Source organism: Ursus arctos, unplaced genomic scaffold, assembly GCF_023065955.2.
Source record: "Ursus arctos isolate Adak ecotype North America unplaced genomic scaffold, UrsArc2.0 scaffold_2, whole genome shotgun sequence".
In the NCBI taxonomy this organism is placed as follows: Eukaryota; Metazoa; Chordata; class Mammalia; order Carnivora; family Ursidae; genus Ursus; species Ursus arctos.
Window position 1 is genome coordinate 60,136,523 of NW_026622874.1, and position 18,719 is coordinate 60,155,241.

Here is an 18,719-nt window from a genome sequence, read left to right on the forward strand (position 1 = left end):
TGGTCTGGATTTTGCAAGGTGTAGACGCTTGAGAGGGAGCACTAGAACGGGGCCTGGTTCTTGTCCCCGGCAGATCCTAACCAGGCATCTCACCCGAGGGCCTGTGGGGGAGGGGCTGCTGCAAGAATGCAGGAAGGCGGTGGGTGCACGGGAGGGGGGCACCAATGAACTGTACTAGGAGCAAAGCAAAACAAAATCCTGAGAAGTGGTTTATTATGTGACTTCGGAGTGGACAGGGGCATTGGTCGCAAGCAGTGGTCAGCAGGCACCCGTGCCCGCCCCGCCTCCCCTCTACCGCTGCCAATCCCCACATCTGGCCTTTTCCAAGGCTTTTCCGAGTGAGACCTGTCCCAGATGTCCAGGAACCCAATGGGGCAGTGGCATTGCCAAGCAGAGCCATTTGATTTTCGGTCTGAGACCTGGATTTAAAGTGGGGAGGAGGGTGGGGGGAGAGTACGGAGGTGCATGTGGGGGGGGGTGCATCTAGGGAGGGCAGAACAGGTTCTCAATCTGATAATTTCCTGGCCACTGCACCTCCACCTTTTCCAGTAAGGAGCTCAGGCCAGCCCAGACCTAGTGGGTCCCCGAGGGGCTGAGCTCACCTGAGCTGCTGTGACTCAGCTCAGCCCTGGTAATGGTGGGTGGAAGGTAAAGAGCTCCTGCCTCCCCTCCCCGCTGCCCTTCCCTCTATTCCTCCTTCTCTGCCTTCCCTGCAACCAGCCAGTGACACTGCCCCCTCCCAGGGCCCCATTCCTCCCCCACTGCCTGGGTTTCCTTTAACAGAGGGTGTGAATCTCATGGTCAAATTCATGCTAAGAAGTGCATTGCAGGAGCCAAGGCACACGCATTTTGAATTTTGAAAATATGCTTGTAGAGATAACCCCGGGGTTGGGGGGGAGATGCTTTCTAGTGGTCCGAAGATCTAATGTATGCAGGCAGGTCCAGGCTGCATGGAGCCGGGTCTGGGCAGTGGCAGGGTTCTGAACTAGAACAAGAGAGCCCTCAGTGAATGCTCTCCCTCTGGACTCTCATTCCTGACACCTTGTTTTTGGCACTGAGTGGACCCAAACCCACCAAGTGGGGGAAATATCTTGAGATTTACTGGGAGGCATTCTGACAGACTCTATGTCACTAGACGCCCACCTGTAGACCTATGTGGGCCCCAAGGGGGACATGTCCACCTCAGCTTCTCTTCCAATTTTTTTTTTTTTAAGATTTTAATTTGAGAGAGAGAGAACACACAAGCGGGAGGAGTGGCTGAGGGAGAAGCAGGCTCCCCGCTGAGCAGGGAAGCCCCACACGAGGCTCAAGACTCGATCCCCGGACCCCGGGATCATGACCTGACAGACTCTTCACTGACTGAGCCACCCAGGCGCCCCTGTTCCGGACGTTTTTCCTCCCCTTCCTGCCCCATCATGGGGCTCACTTGTCAGAATTCTGGTTCAGAAATCAGATGACGTTCTGGGAAAAGGAACCTAGAGAGTAATGAGCTGGGGGGTGGGGGGAAAGACTATTTACTTCCTCTCTTCAAGTGAGCTGCGTCCCTTAAGGGCTCAGTGTATCTGCGGTGACTCGTTCGCTCTGATGTGGCAGCATGTGGCAGCTACTGCCCTCAACGGCTCTGCTGCTTCTAGGTGAGTCAGGGTCTCTCGGGCTCAGAGAGAAGCACCCGATGCCCTGGGTTCAGCAGAGCCCACTTTTCAGGCCGGGGGTGGGACCCCTACCCACGTGTAGAGCGCTCGATCGAGCTCCCAGGACAAACCACTGGGGAGCTAGAGATGAGAACGCAGGCTCTGATTTGGGCATAACCAGGAAGCAAAGGGGGACTGGGAGGTCTCTGTTACTTCACCCTGCTGGGGCTCAGTTTCCCTATCTGCAAATTGAAGACTATGGACCAGAGAGATGGTCCCTAAGTTCTGTCTCTTCTGTTCTGACATCCCAGGGTTCGCCTCTAAGGCTTCTGATTTCCACCCTTTTGGGAGGACTTGGGTTCAGGTGGTGTCTCTGGCTTGATTCAGGGGAATTCAGTCTGTACCCTTGTTTTGGGAGTTTGAATAGGGACTAAGGAGGAAGGGAGTGGTGTTGAAAGCAGGGATGCGGGTGACCGACAGGACAGGAGGTGTAGACACTGGCAACGAGAAGGCAGTCAGCGGGGAAGCTAGCCACCCTGTGTACCTTAATTCTTGGCGACACGGGACTCCCAGGGCAGGGGCTGGCCAGGGAACTTGGAGTCCTGCCACACTCCAGCCGCCCTCATCTCCACTTCTGCTCAGTATTGGTTCCACTCTTTTGTCTTGCAGTTTCTGCCGGCGCGCAAGCTGGTGAGTTGGCTTTGTGGTCTTGTGTGGATCGAGTGAGGCACACAGTGCGTGACAGCCACCGGGTGTTGGGAAATGTGCACCGCGTGGGAAACTGTTGGTGCAGGGGTGTCGGGTCCCTTCCCCAGTACAGTCGGGCTTGGCCCTAGGCTTCTCTGGCTAATTTTCCTCTGCATAATGAGAGGCCAGAAATGGGGCTAAGTGCCTTGAAGCCAAGATGCTGTAAGTCTGAGTCACCACCCACCAACTGTGGGTTTGGGATGGGCTGGCTCTGGCCCTGAGCCTCCCCAGGGGTGCCAGTGTAGGGCCTGCTCCCCTCCCTGCCCTAACCCACCTCCTCCTGGCTCCTCAGCAGACCTCCCAAAGGCTGTGGTGGTCCTGGAACCTCCATGGAATAGGATCCTCACGTTGGACAGTGTGACTCTGAAGTGCCAGGGGGCCCAGTCCCCTGGGGACGATTCCACCCAGTGGCTGCACAATGGGACCCTCATCTCAAGTCAGACCAGCTATTTCATCAAAGCCGCCAGCGTTGAAAACAGTGGCGAGTACAGGTGCCGGACGGACCTCTCTGAACTCAGTGACCCCGTGCAGTTGGAAGTCCACGTGGGTGAGTGGGCGAAGGGGGAGAGGGGAGGCTCACCCACAAAGGGTGAAAGCAGAAGACTTGAGAAGACCCAGGTCTGCAGGGCACAGTCCCAGCGGCCACCGTCCACATAGAATGTACCCAATAGAATGCGTCTCCTGAGGGACAGGCCGTGCCGTTAGCACCACTAATATTTATTGAATAAGTTAATGAATCTGTTTTTGTGACCTCCACCTCCTTCTGACTCTCAGCCGTACAATGCCCTAGGTGGCCCTCCAAACCCTTCCGAACGGCCTAGGGTCCTATCTCCCCTCTCTCCCCATCAGTGCCACACGCAAACTGAAACTTCAGCATAAATCTCCTAGTGGGATAGAAACGTGTTCAGCCCGCCCACGGGTCATGGAACGGAAGTCTTAAGCATTGCTGACAGAATGCGGGCATCAGAAGCAGGTGAGGGGAGGATGCCAGAGGCAGGGATGTGTCCTGCTGTCCCTGGAACCCCACCACCTGGCCTGGTACGTGCAGTGTCACCTCGCAAGCCTGACGCTACCTCAGTGACTGCCTCAGTTGCACGATGTGTGCGGGTGGAAGGAGCCTGGAGGGGAAGGAGGGCTATCGGAGGTGGGCTTGCAAAGAGTTCACGGAACTGGGCTTCTGAAGCTGATCTCTGTGGCTCCTTAGCCGCTGCCTGCCACGTGGCTGACACGGTCTTCATGCTACAGAGTTACGGGGGGAACATGTGTTCTCTAGCTAGGTGAGAAGTGGCCACCTTAGACCAAATATAAGGGGGAATTACCAACAGGAAGCAATAGAAAAGTCAAGCCTGAGAGCTGTTAGCTTGCCGCGGATTTCGATCTAGAAGCTGGCTTTGGAAGTCCCATTGATGAGGACTGTACTAAACTGTGACCACGAGCATTAACTTTGCCAGGAAGAACTTTCGATCATCTTTTAAGGCTCATTTCACTTAGCTCCTCCTCTGAGAAGTCCTCTCTATTCCACTCTCTTTGGCCCAGAGGCCTTTGTTCTTAGCCTGTTATAGCTCATTGCGTTGGAATGATTTCTGCGTCTGTGTTTTTCTATGTTGGGTCTACAGATTCTTTGAGGTTAGGGATCCGGTGTCTTCGTCATCGGGTATCCCCAGACGGCACAACACCTGGAACATAGCGAGCGCTCGGTCAAAGCTGCGCTGAATGGATGTACGTACGGACAGATTAGAGCAGGAGTGCTCCCCCAAAGGCACCAGACTCCATATATGTATTCTTATAACGTGATCTTATGATAACAATGATTCATCTCTCTGCTGAAAAAGTAAGTGCATATATGGGCACACGGCCTTTTTGGATAAATAGCTCTTCATAAGTAATCAAGGTTACCTTCTGTTTGGCAGACCTCCCTAGTAGAGAATTTTCGGGTCTACCAATTTTGTTTAGCATAAGGTAGTAGATTTTTTAGATTATGGGAAGTTTTATTGTTCTGTTCTTATTACAGACGTCATTCGGGTTCAATTGCTAAAATATAGAAAAGTAAAAGGGAGAAAATTAAGATAACCTCTAGTCCTCAGAGAAAAGCCCTGCTAATATGTAAGCACATTTTCTTTTTTTTTCTGTGCTTATCTGCTTTTTATATTCTGTCTTTTTAACTCACCATTATCTCGTGAATGTTTTCTTGTGTCATTTAAAAATTTATCTGCAATATCATCTTTAATTATTTCGGTCAGCCTCCTGACCGTGACTTCCTGTTCCCTCCCTGTGAAATCTGATTACTTGACAAGACAGTTGTGAGAACAAGTATCCTGGTGATATAAGAATTTTCTGTCTTGAAGACTTTGCTCAGTGATAAAGATGGCCTCGCTGAGGCCCTGGAGCCCTTCAGAAAGCACCAGCCACCATGAGCGCTACCGTCATGCCCTTCTTTCCCGTCCTTGACTTTTATTGCGAGTTCTGCTTCACAGTGTCTGTAGCCACTCCAGTGGCGACCCAGTGACCTTATTCCTGACTGGCTGCAAGAGTCTGTCAATATTCCCTCAACTGTCTATTCCTTCTGAAGTCTACCTTTCCTTTGTTGTTGTTGGGTTTTTTTAAGGATTTTATTTATTTATTTGAGAGAGAGAGAGAGCACAAGCACGGAGAGCAGCAGGCAGAGGGAGAGGGAGAAGCAGACTCCCCACCGAGCAGGGATCCCAAGGTGGGGCTGGATCCCAGGATCCCAGGATCATGACCTGAGCGGAAGGCAGACGCTTCACCAACTGAGCCACCCAGGCACCCCTCTACCTTTCCTTTAAGGGAACAAATCATCATTTCTTTTTTAGGATTTAAATTATTTATTTATTTAATTATTGAGAGAAAGAAAGGGAGCGCATGCATGGGGGGAGGGGCAGAGGAAGAGGGAGAGAGAGAATCTCCAGCTGACTCCATGCTCAGCATGGAGCCCGATGTGGGGCTCTGTCCCACGACCCAGAGGTCATGGCCTGAGCCAGATGCAAGAGTCAGACACTCAACCCGCACGCCCAGGTGCCCCACAAACCATCATTTTCAAATGCAATTTATTCTTTGACTTAGAACTTACAGTGGCTGCTTATTATCTGCCACAGCAAAATCCCAGCGTAGCCCTAAGGACCCAGCAGATGGCTTCCCACCTACCTCTTCCCTTAGTCCCTCTGCTCTACCCTTATGGTTTGATCTGCGTGTCCCTCTTCCCCATTAGACAAAAAGGCTTGGTGGGCCGTGAGTTTTCTTGCGGGGCCCAGGTGGCTTCTTCCCCAAGGGAGCTCTGCAGGGATGGCTCCCAGGCTGGCTCTCCATGACGCCCCAGGATCTGGGTGGTGAGCGTCCCCTTCCCAAGGTCTTTGCTCTGGTTGCTGAAGCCTCCTGGGCCTGTGCTGTCTGTGTCTTTCAGGCTGGCTGCTGCTCCAGGCCCCTCGGCAGGTGTTCCAGGAGGGGGAGCCCCTGCAGCTGACATGCCACAGCTGGCAGAACAGGCCCATACGGAACGTCCAATTTTTCCAGAACGGAAGAAGCAGGAAGTTTTCTCATACAGATTCTGAGTTCCACATTCCAGCAGCAGCAAGCAAACACAGCGGCTCCTACTTCTGCAGGGCGCTTATCGGGAAGAAAAACGAGTCTTCAGAAGCTGTGGACATCATCATTCAAGGTAAGAGCTGTGCAGCCCTCAAGGGTCCAGAACCCCCTGGGCATGGAGTCTGCATTCACACTGTGAAGATGAGTGGAGAGGAGAATCTGGACTATTCCGCAGGCTTCTTTACAAGGGGTTCTGAGGGGTGTCATTGACTCCATATGAACAGAAGCCACATTTCCTGCCCCATAAACACACCCGTCCTTCCTTACCCCAGTCAAACTATGCCCACAATGTTATGTGTCCCTACAGTGCTCACCCGTCTTCACCTGCCCTCCTTTCCTCTCCAAGCCTCAAGTCTCAGCCAAAAGCCAATCTGGTGGGCGTCCCTCACTTCCTCACAGAGAGGGCATAGAAACCGAGTCTTGGCTCTGCTGCTCATTAATCATGTGACAGTGGGTAAACCATTAGTCTCTCTGAATCTCAAGTTCCTCTTCTGTAACAAGATGAGTTGACGTTTATTGGGCACCGCTCCGCGTGCTCCTTTCCATGCACCCACTTTGACCATCAATCACAGTTGCCCCTCACAGCAACCTACGAGGTTATAGGTAGTATTGAGTCTACTTTACAGATGGAGCAACTGTAACTGAGGGGAGGGGGGGTTGTTAATGTGTCTTTAAGATCACACCGAAGATTCAAAGACCTTTATATTTATTTAAGAATTGGACAGATGCCAAATTTCTGCCTTAACAAGTATCATTTTTCTCATCCCTCTGCTTCTCCCATTAGGTCCAGCAGTTCCATCCACCTCAACATCCCTTCTACATTGGCCCCAAATCCCTTTCTCCCTGGTGATGGCACTTCTATTTGCAGTGGACACGGGGCTGTATTTTGCTGTGCAGAGAGACCTTCACAGCTCAATGGGGGCCTGGAAAAACAGCAAAGTCTCCTGGAGTCAGGGCCCTTAGGACAAATGGAGGTAGTAAAAGCAGCACCTCTGAGCCTCTTTCTGGATTCACAACCCCATCATCCTCAACAGGCAGCTCTGGGAGCAGCAGGAAAACCACACCTCAGGATCTAGGCTGAGGGTCATCCACTCAACTCCATTTCTCTTGGTCTCTGCTGGAAAGGAAGGATCTGTGATCTCTAGGGGCCACCCATGAAACCCCAGTGAGTAGACACAGTACTCAGAATTGAAGTCTCAGAGCTACCCAGATACTTCCTCTGCACAGCTGTCTGTCACAGCAAAACCACAATGCAATCTCTGGATGGTGACCCAATGTATGAACTTGTTCTTAAATACCAGGATAAGTAGATAAGAGAATTATGGCCGAGGGCCAGCTGGGTAGTGGTCTACACCTGTTGCTGCAGGGCTGGTTGCCTTTCAGGCACCCTAAAACCCCTTCTAGACAGATTGTGGGGGGTATCAAGGGTCTAGGGGAGACAGCAGAACCAGTGAGGGGAGTGGCTAAGAGAGAACAAGGCAGTCCAGGACGGACCAGGGGAGACCCCTGCCTGGGCTGTCTTCCTAGAACGTGAGTGGTGGTGTCGGTCACAGAAAAATCACAGGGGTGATGTAGAATTGGTTTTTCGGGGGATCCCCTGTCAGAACTGGGATGGTGTGTGAGTATTTAATGATGAACGCTCTTGAGGTCATGAGTAGCGAATGTTCCCAGAAGGCGGTTGGGGATTGGAGGGTCTTGGAAAAGAAAACGCAGAACAAACTCTCCGTCCGTAGGAAAGGGACCACATTGCTGGCCCAGATTAAGCTCATTGAACAGAGATCTCTCTGGGTCCGAACTGAGAAAGCATGGCAGGGAAGAGTCAACAACAGCTGCTCGGGAGGCAATGGGCAGGAGGTGAGGACATTTGCAGGCCAGGATAGCAGGCATCAGAGAGAGGAGATGCGGGGACTATCGCCAGCTTTCTGCTTCAGTATTTAATACGCTCCAGCTGCAGCTGCACATCCTTCATCCAACAAATGCTGGATGAGCGGTCCTAAACGTGCTCGACCCTGCTGAGTTAAACCGGGAACATTTGAAATCCCTTGGCCTGTCAGTGACGATGGAGTGGGGGTCGGGTCACGAGTGTTGCTTATGGAAGAAAGCTTAGCTGTCTCTTTCTGTACTGGAAGCTTTAAACAGAACATTTCTTGATTCCAATAAAGCATTGAACAAGATCTCGCATGCTGCTCTCAGGAGATGAAAAAACCATGATGATAAGACCTGAATGTTTGTAAAATCCATTTTTCCTCCTGTTGTCCGAAAATCTACCAGGGATGAGTCTGGGTAACAAAATCATATCCACACAGCTCACATGAATCAACCCGTTGCAGACTCACCAGTCTTGCTGAGGCAACTGGGTAAAAGGGACTTTTACAGGTGGTGTGGGATGGGAGGGTGGGTGGCTGTTAGAGTTAGTTCCGAGCAGGTGGTGGGCAGGAGAAGGCACCCCCAGGAAGGAGATAGGGGCCTGCACAGAGGTATGGGGTCAGCCTCGTTCGTTGTGTCTGTCAGTTACGAGCTATATGCCAACATGATTCGAGCCTGATGTCTGAATATTAAATGAGATCCAGACATGAGGCAAGCGCATCGGGAAACCCCAGACATTCAGCTCACATCTAGGGGGCCTGGGCGGCTCAGTCCGTTGGGTGTCTGCCTTCCGCTCAGGTCATGATCCAGGAGTCCAGGATCAGGGGGTGGGGGGAGGCTCTTCTTCTCCCTCTGCCCCTCACCCCGCTCTCATGCTTGCGCTCTCTCTTTCTTGCAAATAAACAAATAAATACAATCTTCAACTCACATCTATTTAGTACCTATGATGCCCGGAGCTTGGGTTCAGGTGCTGAAGATAGATGAACCCGGCGGAGTCGTTCCTGCAGGAGCATGCATTCTGGGGAGAAAAGCCCCGAGGAGAGAACAGAGAACAGTCTGCAGAGAACGGGCTCAGTTTCGTGGTGGTGGAGGAGGAGTGAGAGTTTGCCAGGCAAAGGGGACGGACACTGAAGGTCTGTGGGCAAAGATTCAAAAGCCAGAGTAGGACTCAAGCAAGTAGTTCAGCTGCTTTCCAGGGTAAAGAGCCAGCGAGGGCGAGGAGCCAGGTCAGGGCCGGATCCTGAAAGGCACTGCCGCCCAAGCTAAGGAGAGCCCCGCCGGCCAAGCAAGCCATTGAGGGATTTTAAGAACAAGTTTGCATTTTAGGAAGGCTCTCTGGCAGCTACGTGGAGGAAGGAAGGGAGAGGGGAGCTGAAGACAGGAACCCCCCTGGAAAGCTGGGTGGTTACCGCAGTAACCCAAGGCGGAAGCGGTGAGGAAGTAAAAGGCAGCGAGGCCGGAGAGGAAGGCGCCTCCTGAAAAGGTATTCAGAAGGCCGACTCCAGACACGGGTAACCGGTAGGACTCAGCATGACTAAGGGCCCGGTTCCGGACACGCCTGTTTCAGGAGTTCGGAAATCCAAGCACAGAGGCAAGGCAGGCACAGAGGTGCTAACGAATTCATCTCTGGCTTATCAGCACTTGCCTCCTCTGGTCGGCAACCATTTTTAAAACATCAATTTCATGGGACAGTTTTCGTAGGACCTAAGTCAAGCCGCTAAAAGGCTTGCTGCCACCTGCGGCGCAGACCATGCAGACCGATGGCCCGGGCGCCCGGCGGGAGGGTGAGAGCCGGACCGAGTCAAGACCTCCGCGGCTTCCGCGTCCCAGGGGGCCACACCCTGGGGTTCAAAACGCTCAAACCCCGTCCCTGGGTGGGCTCGAACCACCAACCTTTCGGTTAACAGCCGAACGCGCTAACCGATTGCGCCACAGAGACAGGCGAAAGCGGCTGCTTCTGCCAAGTCAGTTCACGGCAGAGAATGTTCGCACAGCTTCCTCCTGCGCCCCCAAACGGGGCGGGGGCTGGCGCGGGCGCCCGTGGGGCGGTCCCCTTGCGGCGCCCCGGGAGGCCCGAGTGAAGCAGGGTTTCTCCCTCGGCGCTGGCACCTGCTTCGACCTGGGACGGGCCTCAGTGTTCCCCCAGACGAGGCCGAACAGCCGAGCAGCCGAGGTCTCCGGGGAAGCCAAACGAAGGCTCTCTGCGGGCTCGCGAGTTCACTTGTTTTTGCTCCTGGAAGTGCAGTCCACTTTTTTTTCTTTTTTCTTTTTTTGGCTGATCTAACAATTTATGTGTTCGTGTCAGCTCGTTATTGTGAGTATTTAAAACACGGCATCACGGGTCCGATCCTGCCGGGCAGAATGAAATGTTTAAGCAACGGAGCCTAATAGACCAATACGAATCTCCAGCCCCCCCACCAGCGTGTTAGGCACCCGGACAGAACACGGAGTTTATAAATGCCGGGAACTTAAGGACTTTAGCCCTGAAATAGCCGAATCTAAATATCCGAGGGCAGAGGCCGCGCATCCAACATCATCAGCCCGGGGATCGCGGCCAGGGCTGGGCCTCCTCTCCTCTCCTGCCTGGACGGAAGCTCCTCTCTTGGTTCTTGGCCCATTTCGCCGCCACAGGCACACCTACCCCCTCTACTACCGTTCTTTGCCGCACCCAGGCACCCACAGTGTGTGGCTGGTCGGGGGGACCCCTCCCCAGCCTCCACCCAGAACCTGCTCTTCCTTCTGCACCACCGTCCGCTACTTAGTGGGCTCCAGTGTAGGTGCAGGTCAGAGTTTCCAGTGCCGTTGGGTGGAATCTGTGTACAACGAATACAGATAAGGGCAGGTGCAAGTGTGTGTGTGTGTGTGTGTGTGTGTGTGTGTGTGCGCGCGCGCGCGCATCTCAGAAAACTTCGCCAAATGATCTCTGCATTAAGACTACCTTTGTTTTTTTTACACTTTAAAAGTTTGTTTTTAAATGTTCTTTTTAAAATTATGGTGAGGCTAGGTGATAGTTGCGGCTGTGGTTGTCTTATAAATTTCCTAACTTAGCAAAATAAAAAGCTGGCAACTCTATATTGACCACTAACATTTTACTCGTCTGTGAAGTGCAAGTTTGGGAACAAGTTCGCTCACCTTCACCTCTTTTATTGCGTTGGCAGCAGGAATTAAAAATTACTTTCCAGTTTATTCTAAATACACGTTTCCTGCACTTCCCTTTGTGTGTACACATAAGAGCAGTCCAAAGGAAAGCAAAACAAAAACAAAAACAAAAACAAAACTGAGGCATGAAAAAGAAAGTACAAAATGGGATGGTGAAATAAATCCAAATATGTCAGTAATCACAATATATAGACATGGAGAAAATTTGCCAGTTAAAGTGGATTTTTTAAAAATAGATTTTATCCTGTTTTAGAAAAATGACATTAAAACATTAAACAAAAAACCAGAAAGATTGAATGAAAAAGAATGGAAAAAAGATATGCCAGGAATACTCCAACAAAAAGAAAGTTGGCATATAGCTATATAGTATCAGACAGAATAAAGTTTAAGAAATGATACATCACAAGGGATGGAGATGGTCGCGAGATGATAATAAAAGATTATGCTTATGATGAACATATAATAATTCTAAAAACATATGTATTAATAAAATAACATGAAAATATAAGAGCAGGAATTATTTGACCTACAAGGGAAAATTGACAAATTTAATTACAGTGAATATTCAAATTCTGTGGTGAGGGAATTCAACATACTACTTTGAGCATTCGACTGGTCAAGCAGAGAAAAAAAAATTAAGCATAGGAACACGATAAGCTTGGTTTAATATATATTTACAACTCAGCAACCAATGATTTTTGGTTATACATTCTTCTCAAATGAATATAGAACATTTACAAAAATTGGCTCTGTATGAGGCCATAAAACAAGTCTTAACGTATATCATGGAATCGGAACTATATAGAACACATTCTTTGAACATAATGCAATTTAACTCAAAAATCAATTTAAAACCCTCATATATGTGGAAAATTTAAAACCCATGCTTTTTAAATACCTCATGAATCAAAGAGAAATTGAATGGAAACTGAAAAATACTTAGATTGAGTAGTAATAAAAATATAACACACCCAAATCTTGGATTGTTCAAAGTTTTACATGTGCACTAGGGAAAAGGAACACTCCACCAACCTTCAGTGTTTAGCATATGTATTAAGCAGTGTTTTCTGTTACAAAAAAACCCCAAAAACAAAACACAACAACAACAGACAACTTTTGGAATGCAATTAATCCTGTTACAAGGAGGGAAAAGTACAGGCAGTTACATTCTGATTGGTCAGGGCCATACCAGCTAACTCCCCTCAAAAAGAGTCATCTTCTAGGGTCTGCTTTGGCTCTCCCTAGACACCCCAGAAAGTCAGTCCCCATACCACTGCTGGCCAACTCTAGGAAACTCTACATGGGCCCTGCCCAGAGGCCACTCAATGCCTCCCGACCAGCAGGTCCAATTTAAGCCAACCTACTTCGAGTCCTGGTTATAGGTGCCTGTCCCTGTTTGTCTCCCAGGACAGGGCCACCTGGACCCCGATCCACTTAACAAGAGCCCAGGGACAGTTTGGCCCCCCAAGACCGTGGCTGCCCACTACCACTCAGTACTACTCTGTAGTCACCCTTGTTTGTGGCCACTTGTGAGAACTGAAGCCTCCACCCAACCTTGGTACCAAGAGTTAGGAAATAACAGACAGCAGGTCACACTGACAGCATCAGCCAGGTGTTGAGGCCTCTGCTGGCACTGGTGGCCGTCCTGTGGTAGGAGGGAGGCTGTGAGGCAGCCTGGACCATGGGGGAAAGGTGGGGTGCAAGGGTGACTGAGGGGCAGGCGCCCCTTTTCCCCATCTGCATTGTATTTTACCTTCAATTCATGGGACAAGGTTGTCTTTTTTTAAACCCCAAACATCCTCCCACCATTAATAATTGTTTTAGTAATAAAAAAGATAATGAATGCTTACTCATTGCCAACCACCATTCTAAACATTTATTAACTCATTTGAGAATTATAATTATCATCATTATCCCTTTTTACATATGAGGAAATGGAGACAGAGAGCCAGGATTCAAACACAGGCAGCACAACAGAGTCCCCACCTCACAACAGTATTATGTGTGTTGCCTCAGCCAGGCTGAGTGGCTGTGGTCAACCTAGTTACACATATCATTCCAATAAATGATTGTTGTGTAATAGAGAAAACAGATGTATAAAACCCCCAGACAATAGTTTTTTTAAGATTTTATGTATTTATTTATTTAAAGTGTGAGACGGGAGGGGGGCAGAGGGAGAGTGAGAGAAAGAATCCCACGCAGACTCCAAGATGGAGTCAAAACTGTCTTGGAAATTAGAGTGGGACATCACTCACAGAGCTGAATATCAAAAACATGAGCAAGAAAAGACAAGAAGGGACAGCAGCATAAAAGAATGTAAGCCATTGACTCCTGGTCATTCACAACATCCAAGAGGAAGCTTGATATCTTCTGGTTTCACCATTGTCTTATGGATCCGAGCTGGGAGTGGAGTCGAGTATGTTCCAGACTTTGTGTTTTGCTTTGTTTGAGAGGGAGGGATGGGTGCGTAGCCGTCAATGATGTCATTTCAAATCAGTGGTTGAGGGGCGGGCTATTCAATGAATGAAATGGAGAACGCTCAGGTGAAGGGTTGGGAATGGAGCTATAGACTTACCCCATGTTATATCTCAAAATAATTTCAAAAAGAATTAAAGGGATAATACCAAAAAGCAAAAGGAAACAAAGTTACTATAAGAAAATAAAGGCAAAAACTGATCAGATATTGGGGTGGGAAGGAGTTTTCTATGTATGAAAACAAGTTTAAAAACTACCAGGGGAAGTATTTGACCACATAAAAATTAGAAATTTCTGAAGTTCAAAAACATTATGAATAAAATTAAAAAGCAATTTCACTTTCCATCACGGTGGAGGAGCTTGCATGGGGCTAACCACTCCATAGATAACAATTATAAACTCTAGACAAAATATTTTTTAAAAAATCTGTAAGGCATTGGATAGCAATCAAATCAGATTGAAAATAAAGAGCATTCAATCCCGGAAAGAAGGAATCGCTGTGGGTAAGATCCTCATCCTGAGAGCCCTCGCCAGGAAACGAGACTTGGGCACTTTAAATGATGCAGAAAACTAGTCTCATACCCACGCATTGATTGAGGTAGGGCCCAGGGCTTCCAGACTGGCTGGAAATTGAAGTCAGACTCGAAAGAGATAGTCTCATTCCGGAAAACCAAATCTGCAAATCAAGCTGTCTTATCTTTGGCTCACCCTTGAACTGAGCGTGTACGGAGCACAGATTTCACAGAGGTCATGGTGAAAGTAAGTGCTGGGGGCGAAAGAGTACCCAGCAGAGATTTCAAGAGCTGCCCCACCAGAAGAGCCAGAAAAACACTGCAGCAACAAAAATGCTCAAAAACAGGAGATTCATTAAAGAAATGATGATGTGGCCACTTAATATAGCACAACGAAGCCATTAAAATAACGTTTTAGACTAACATTTAATGAATTTAGAAACAGTCACATTTTAAAGTAAACACTCAAGTAGATTAAAAAACGATATGCACAATGTGATTCCAGCTTTGCATTTAAAAAAATGCCCAAGAGATAAACACACAGCAAAATATCAATAGGGATTTCCTGGGTGATGGAAATACGGATGCCTCTTCTTTCTTTGTGGTTTGCTTATCTCCCATATTTTCTACAACGACTATATCTTCCTCTTATATTCAGGAAAGACAGTATCTTTTAAAGCATGAGCGTACACTGTGTGCCAGCTGCGAGTGCAGGGCACAACTTCAAAGGACTTTAGCCCCAAAGGGTCTCAAAACTGCTTTCCACGTTACAGGTGAAGAAACCGAAGCCCAGAGAAAAAGGGCTTGCGCTAAAGCAAACAGCCGCCTAGTGATGAAAGGACAGGTATGCTGATTCTCAGACTAGAGCCCATTTCTGTTTGCTCACCTTGGTTGTCGTAAGGCAGCAGAAAGAACGCGAACTTTTGAGAACGTGGGCTGGCCACAGCTGGATAGCGATATACCCCGGAGAAAGAAAGGAGGAGCGCCTGGTAAGACGTGGGTGTGGGGGACGGCAAGAAGGAGAGTGAAAATTTGGAATACAAGGCTCAAGGTAGAGCCTGGATCCTGGAATTCTCTTCCAGTGGCAGCAAGAAATCATGGGGATGGAAGAAGTTAAACCTAGTGGCAGGCCTCTTCGGCGGTCCATTAGGTGGAAACTTGTTTGCAGGGTTAAGAACCAGGGTCAAAATAACCGCACCCACCAGTTCTCCTGCCCATCATCCAGCAAACAAATTCACATGTGACAACCATAATCATGGGGAGAACCTAAAATTATCGAGGAATACCTTTTGTTTCTGAAGTAAGCGAGAATGTAGAGCAAGGAAGAGACAAAAAGATGCCTTATGTCTCCCCGTCGGGGAATCGAACCCCGGTCTCCCGCGTGACAGGCGGGGATACTCACCACTATACTAACGAGGAAAACCGCAGGTCACTGTCAGAAATCTTTCTTTAGGAAGTTACTTCAAAGTTGCCGGGCCAATTTCTTCCGTGAAAGAAGGTTGAGTGCTGGCAACACTGTGCCTTTACTGCCTCGACAGGCACGTTACAATCGACAAGATGAAAACCCCACGTGTAATTTAAAATTTCTTGCAGCCACATTAAAAAGAAACATGTAATAATTTTACTACTACATCTTATGTAACCCAAGATTTCCAAAATATTGTTTCAACATGTAGCTAATATAAAAAGATTTTTTTTTCGTACTTAGTTTTCAAACCAGTATGTATTGTACACTCACAGCACTTTTCATCTCGGGCGTTAAATTTTCATTTGCAAACTTGATCCGTACTTAGATTTCATAATGTTTACAGTTGAAAAAGTGGATTCATATATCCAAGTTGCTCCGACCGTACTTAAACTTTCTCCAGAAGCTAAACTGAGCATCTTTTTAAAATGTTCCATTTATTGACTTCAAATAATGGATCTGCTTACTGACGTAGACCTGCAAGTGCGGTTCCCCGCAGGGCCCCGGCGAGGACATCTCGCACCTGCACGCCGGCCGGAGAGACTCGGAACCCAGACGGGTTGGTTCCTCTGCAGGTGGAAGCGCTTAAAGGCAGGCGGGAAGGAAACGCAGAGAGGAAAGAGGTCAGAGGCGAACTCCGCCCAAACGCAGCTGGGCGGGGAAAGGGGTTCTTCAGCGACAGACCAGCGGGGCGAGAAAAAGCAGCGCCCGCAGTTCCTAGTTTGGGCCCAGGCTTTAAAAAAAGCAACCCCGAGCACTCTTCCTGGAAAAAGTATAGTTTGCGTTGGCCGGGAATCGAACCCGGGTCAACTGCTTGGAAGGCAGCTATGCTCACCACTATACCACCAACGCTGACGTTATAAGTTTTCAAAATTTCATATATAAGGAAAGTAAAGGCCGCAAATTTTTCTCACCCTGGTGTTCTATAATCCCGAGGCACACGGAGCCTTCCCTTCGCGAGGATGGAGCCCGATCTTACTCCTAGCCGGTCACCCAGCCACGGAGGCCGGGGAGGGTTCGCGGAGCACCGCGGGAAAGCCGAAGCGTCGCATGGCCCGGAGATTTTCACCTCCGCCTGCTCTGATCCGCACTTCCAGCTCCGCCGCCTGCGCGCCCCAGCGCTGGATCCGCCGGGTGTGGGATTCCGTACCGGCGATTTGGGGCTGAGGGTGCAAGGGAGACCGGCCGGAAAAGGCGCCAGGAAAAATGGATCTTTACAGTTTAGGATGGTGAAGTAGGAAGGAGGAGTCAGAGACAGTTTTATCCTCCGTACTTTGCCAAGGACCCCAGGGAGAGTTCTGGTTTTATTTAAAACGATAAACGCAGCATCGCTATAACGTGACGTCATGAAACAGCACTGTGGGGTAATCTGAAAGTGAAATAAGAAAAGGTTGGGTTTCCGTGTCAGGATGGCCGAGCGGTCTAAGGCGCTGCGTTCAGGTCGCAGTCTCCCCTGGAGGCGTGGGTTCGAATCCCACTTCTGACAAAACACTGACTTTTTGTTCTGTGGGTGTTTTGTTTTTAACGATTTTATTTATTTATTCAACAGAGATAGAGACAGCCAGCGAGAGAGGGAACACAAGCAGGGGGAGTGGGAGAGGAAGAAGCAGGCTCATAGCGGAGGAGCCTGATGTGGGGTGTGGGGTTTTTTTTTTTACCTTTTTTTCCACCAACAAATACAATTGAATTCATGGAGAAAGGAGTATTGATTAAGCGACACCTTTTTGTCCTGCGTATCTATATATGAATATTATGCTTCACTGTGAATACGGGACTGAATCTATTCTTTTCTATATTGTACGCAGGAGACTGGTTTTTGAAAACAGGAAGCAGTTGAGATCTATACCTAACTATGAAAAAAATATTTTGAGCCCTTTCTAATGTGCCCAGCACACTAGGGCAGGCAGATATCAAAGTCTCCTCCGACTGAACAAGGCAAAGCTCTCAGATCCTTTCATTTGCTAACTTGGCCGGAGTCTTCTAATGCTCAGACAATAGTGTCAAACTTTGGGAGGCCACACATTTCCCACCATCTTGCCTGACCCACTCCTGCTGTTGCAGGGTGGACTGGGGAGACCCCTGGGCCCGGAGGCCTCTGCCCAGCCAGTCCCTCGGATGTGACTGGAAGCTCTCAGTCTTATGGCAAGAGAGAAATTCAAGGAGAGACCAGACGGTGGTTGAGTTTATTTAAAGAGAGTGCATTCTAGAGATATGAGAGCCAGAGTGCTCAAGGGAGAGCTGGGCCTAGGGTTTGGGTCTCTATCTTTTATTGACAGTTGTTAACCAGAGGATAGAGTATTTATTAGTTGGGGAGGAGATTTCCTTTGGACAACGTTTCCGGCCTTTTCTCCCTTACGTGGTCAGTCTCAGACCTTCTTTGTCTTGGGCCTGTCTGGTTTGATCTGACTTTCTTGTGGCTTTAGTTTTAGAATGCTACCAGGCTAGATATCTGACTTTCCTGATAGCTGACCCTCAGTCCTTTGCTGGCATCCAGGCACTGGGTTAAAACCTAACCAGCTGCTGATTCTAACACCACCACCAATTCTAATTCGGTAGGTTTGCTGGGTCACCAAAACCCAGGAAAGGAAGTCAACAGAACGAATCAGGAAAAGTAATACAGAGGAAAGGTAAACCTGGGGAGTATGTTGTTTCAAGAGCTACTTTTTCCTGAAGATCACAAGTAAGATGCTTTCGGAACTGGTTATGAAAAAAAATCCTGTGGCCCTTCTGGGAGGAGGATAGAATTGTCAAGATGAAGAGGCTGAATGCGTGAGGTTCACAAGCGTGAGGATGGTGAGGATGGAAGGATCTTCAGGTCAGTTAGGGAAAGTTTGCCAAACAAACTGCATTCTTTGTTCTTTATTAGACCTTGACCTTGGGAAGTCTGCCTGCAGTATAAGGTATCCAGAGTTGTTGGGAGGCTTAGGTGAGAGCCTGGGTGTTTATTAGAAATGCAGATTGCAGGCCGCACCTCAGACCTACCAAATCTGAAATTTGTAAGATCTCCAGGTGATGCACGTCTATATGAAAGCTTGAGAAGCCCTGGTCTGTCTAATTTAGGTGCCTTTGCACAGGTTGACCTTGAACTTGGAATATCCTTTCCCTTGCTTCTCACCAAGGCACTCAGTATCAGCTGAGCCCTCACATATGTCAGACAATGTGATTAGAACACAAGATCAAAAGTTAAATTAAAAACTGTGTCTAAATGAAAGACAACGACAACACATTCGTAAGAGAGACGGGTAAAAAAATAAAGTTGACCTT

General features: G+C 48.8%; 1 protein-coding gene, 1 long non-coding RNA gene and 4 other non-coding genes across 7 annotated transcripts; 2 read left to right on the top strand and 4 right to left on the bottom strand.

Annotated features, from left to right (window-relative positions):
• Positions 1-1,442: 1,442 nt before the first annotated feature.
• On the top strand, positions 1,443-8,152 carry LOC113268656 (low affinity immunoglobulin gamma Fc region receptor III-A-like). Of its 2 annotated transcripts, none has more exons than XM_026517221.4 (5): positions 1,443-1,634; positions 2,301-2,321; positions 2,674-2,925; positions 5,797-6,051; positions 6,763-8,152. In XM_026517221.4, exons 1-5 carry the CDS (start codon positions 1,595-1,597, stop codon positions 6,939-6,941), a joined length of 747 nt encoding a protein of 248 aa, XP_026373006.2. In that variant the 5' UTR covers positions 1,443-1,594; the 3' UTR covers positions 6,942-8,152. The 2 variants fall into 2 exon arrangements, with proteins under 2 accessions (XP_026373006.2, XP_026373005.2); XM_026517220.4 differs by having other exon boundaries at positions 1,445-1,634; positions 2,671-2,925.
• Positions 8,153-9,709: 1,557 nt separating this feature from the next.
• On the bottom strand, positions 9,710-9,783 carry TRNAN-GUU (transfer RNA asparagine (anticodon GUU)). The gene has a single exon. It is a non-coding gene; the product is annotated as a tRNA-Asn (tRNA).
• A 1,867-nt stretch (positions 9,784-11,650) lies between these two features.
• LOC130544252 (uncharacterized) lies at positions 11,651-16,714 on the bottom strand. The gene is made up of 2 exons (XR_008960413.1): positions 15,393-16,714; positions 11,651-13,515 (listed from the first exon to the last, which is right to left on the bottom strand). It is a non-coding gene; the product is annotated as an uncharacterized LOC130544252 (long non-coding RNA).
• On the bottom strand, positions 15,338-15,409 carry TRNAD-GUC (transfer RNA aspartic acid (anticodon GUC)). Its single transcript has one exon. It is a non-coding gene; the product is annotated as a tRNA-Asp (tRNA).
• TRNAG-UCC (transfer RNA glycine (anticodon UCC)) lies at positions 16,236-16,307 on the bottom strand. Its single transcript has one exon. It is a non-coding gene; the product is annotated as a tRNA-Gly (tRNA).
• A 144-nt stretch (positions 16,715-16,858) lies between the features above and the next one.
• TRNAL-CAG (transfer RNA leucine (anticodon CAG)) lies at positions 16,859-16,941 on the top strand. Its single transcript has one exon. It is a non-coding gene; the product is annotated as a tRNA-Leu (tRNA).
• The last annotated feature ends 1,778 nt before the right edge of the window (positions 16,942-18,719 follow it).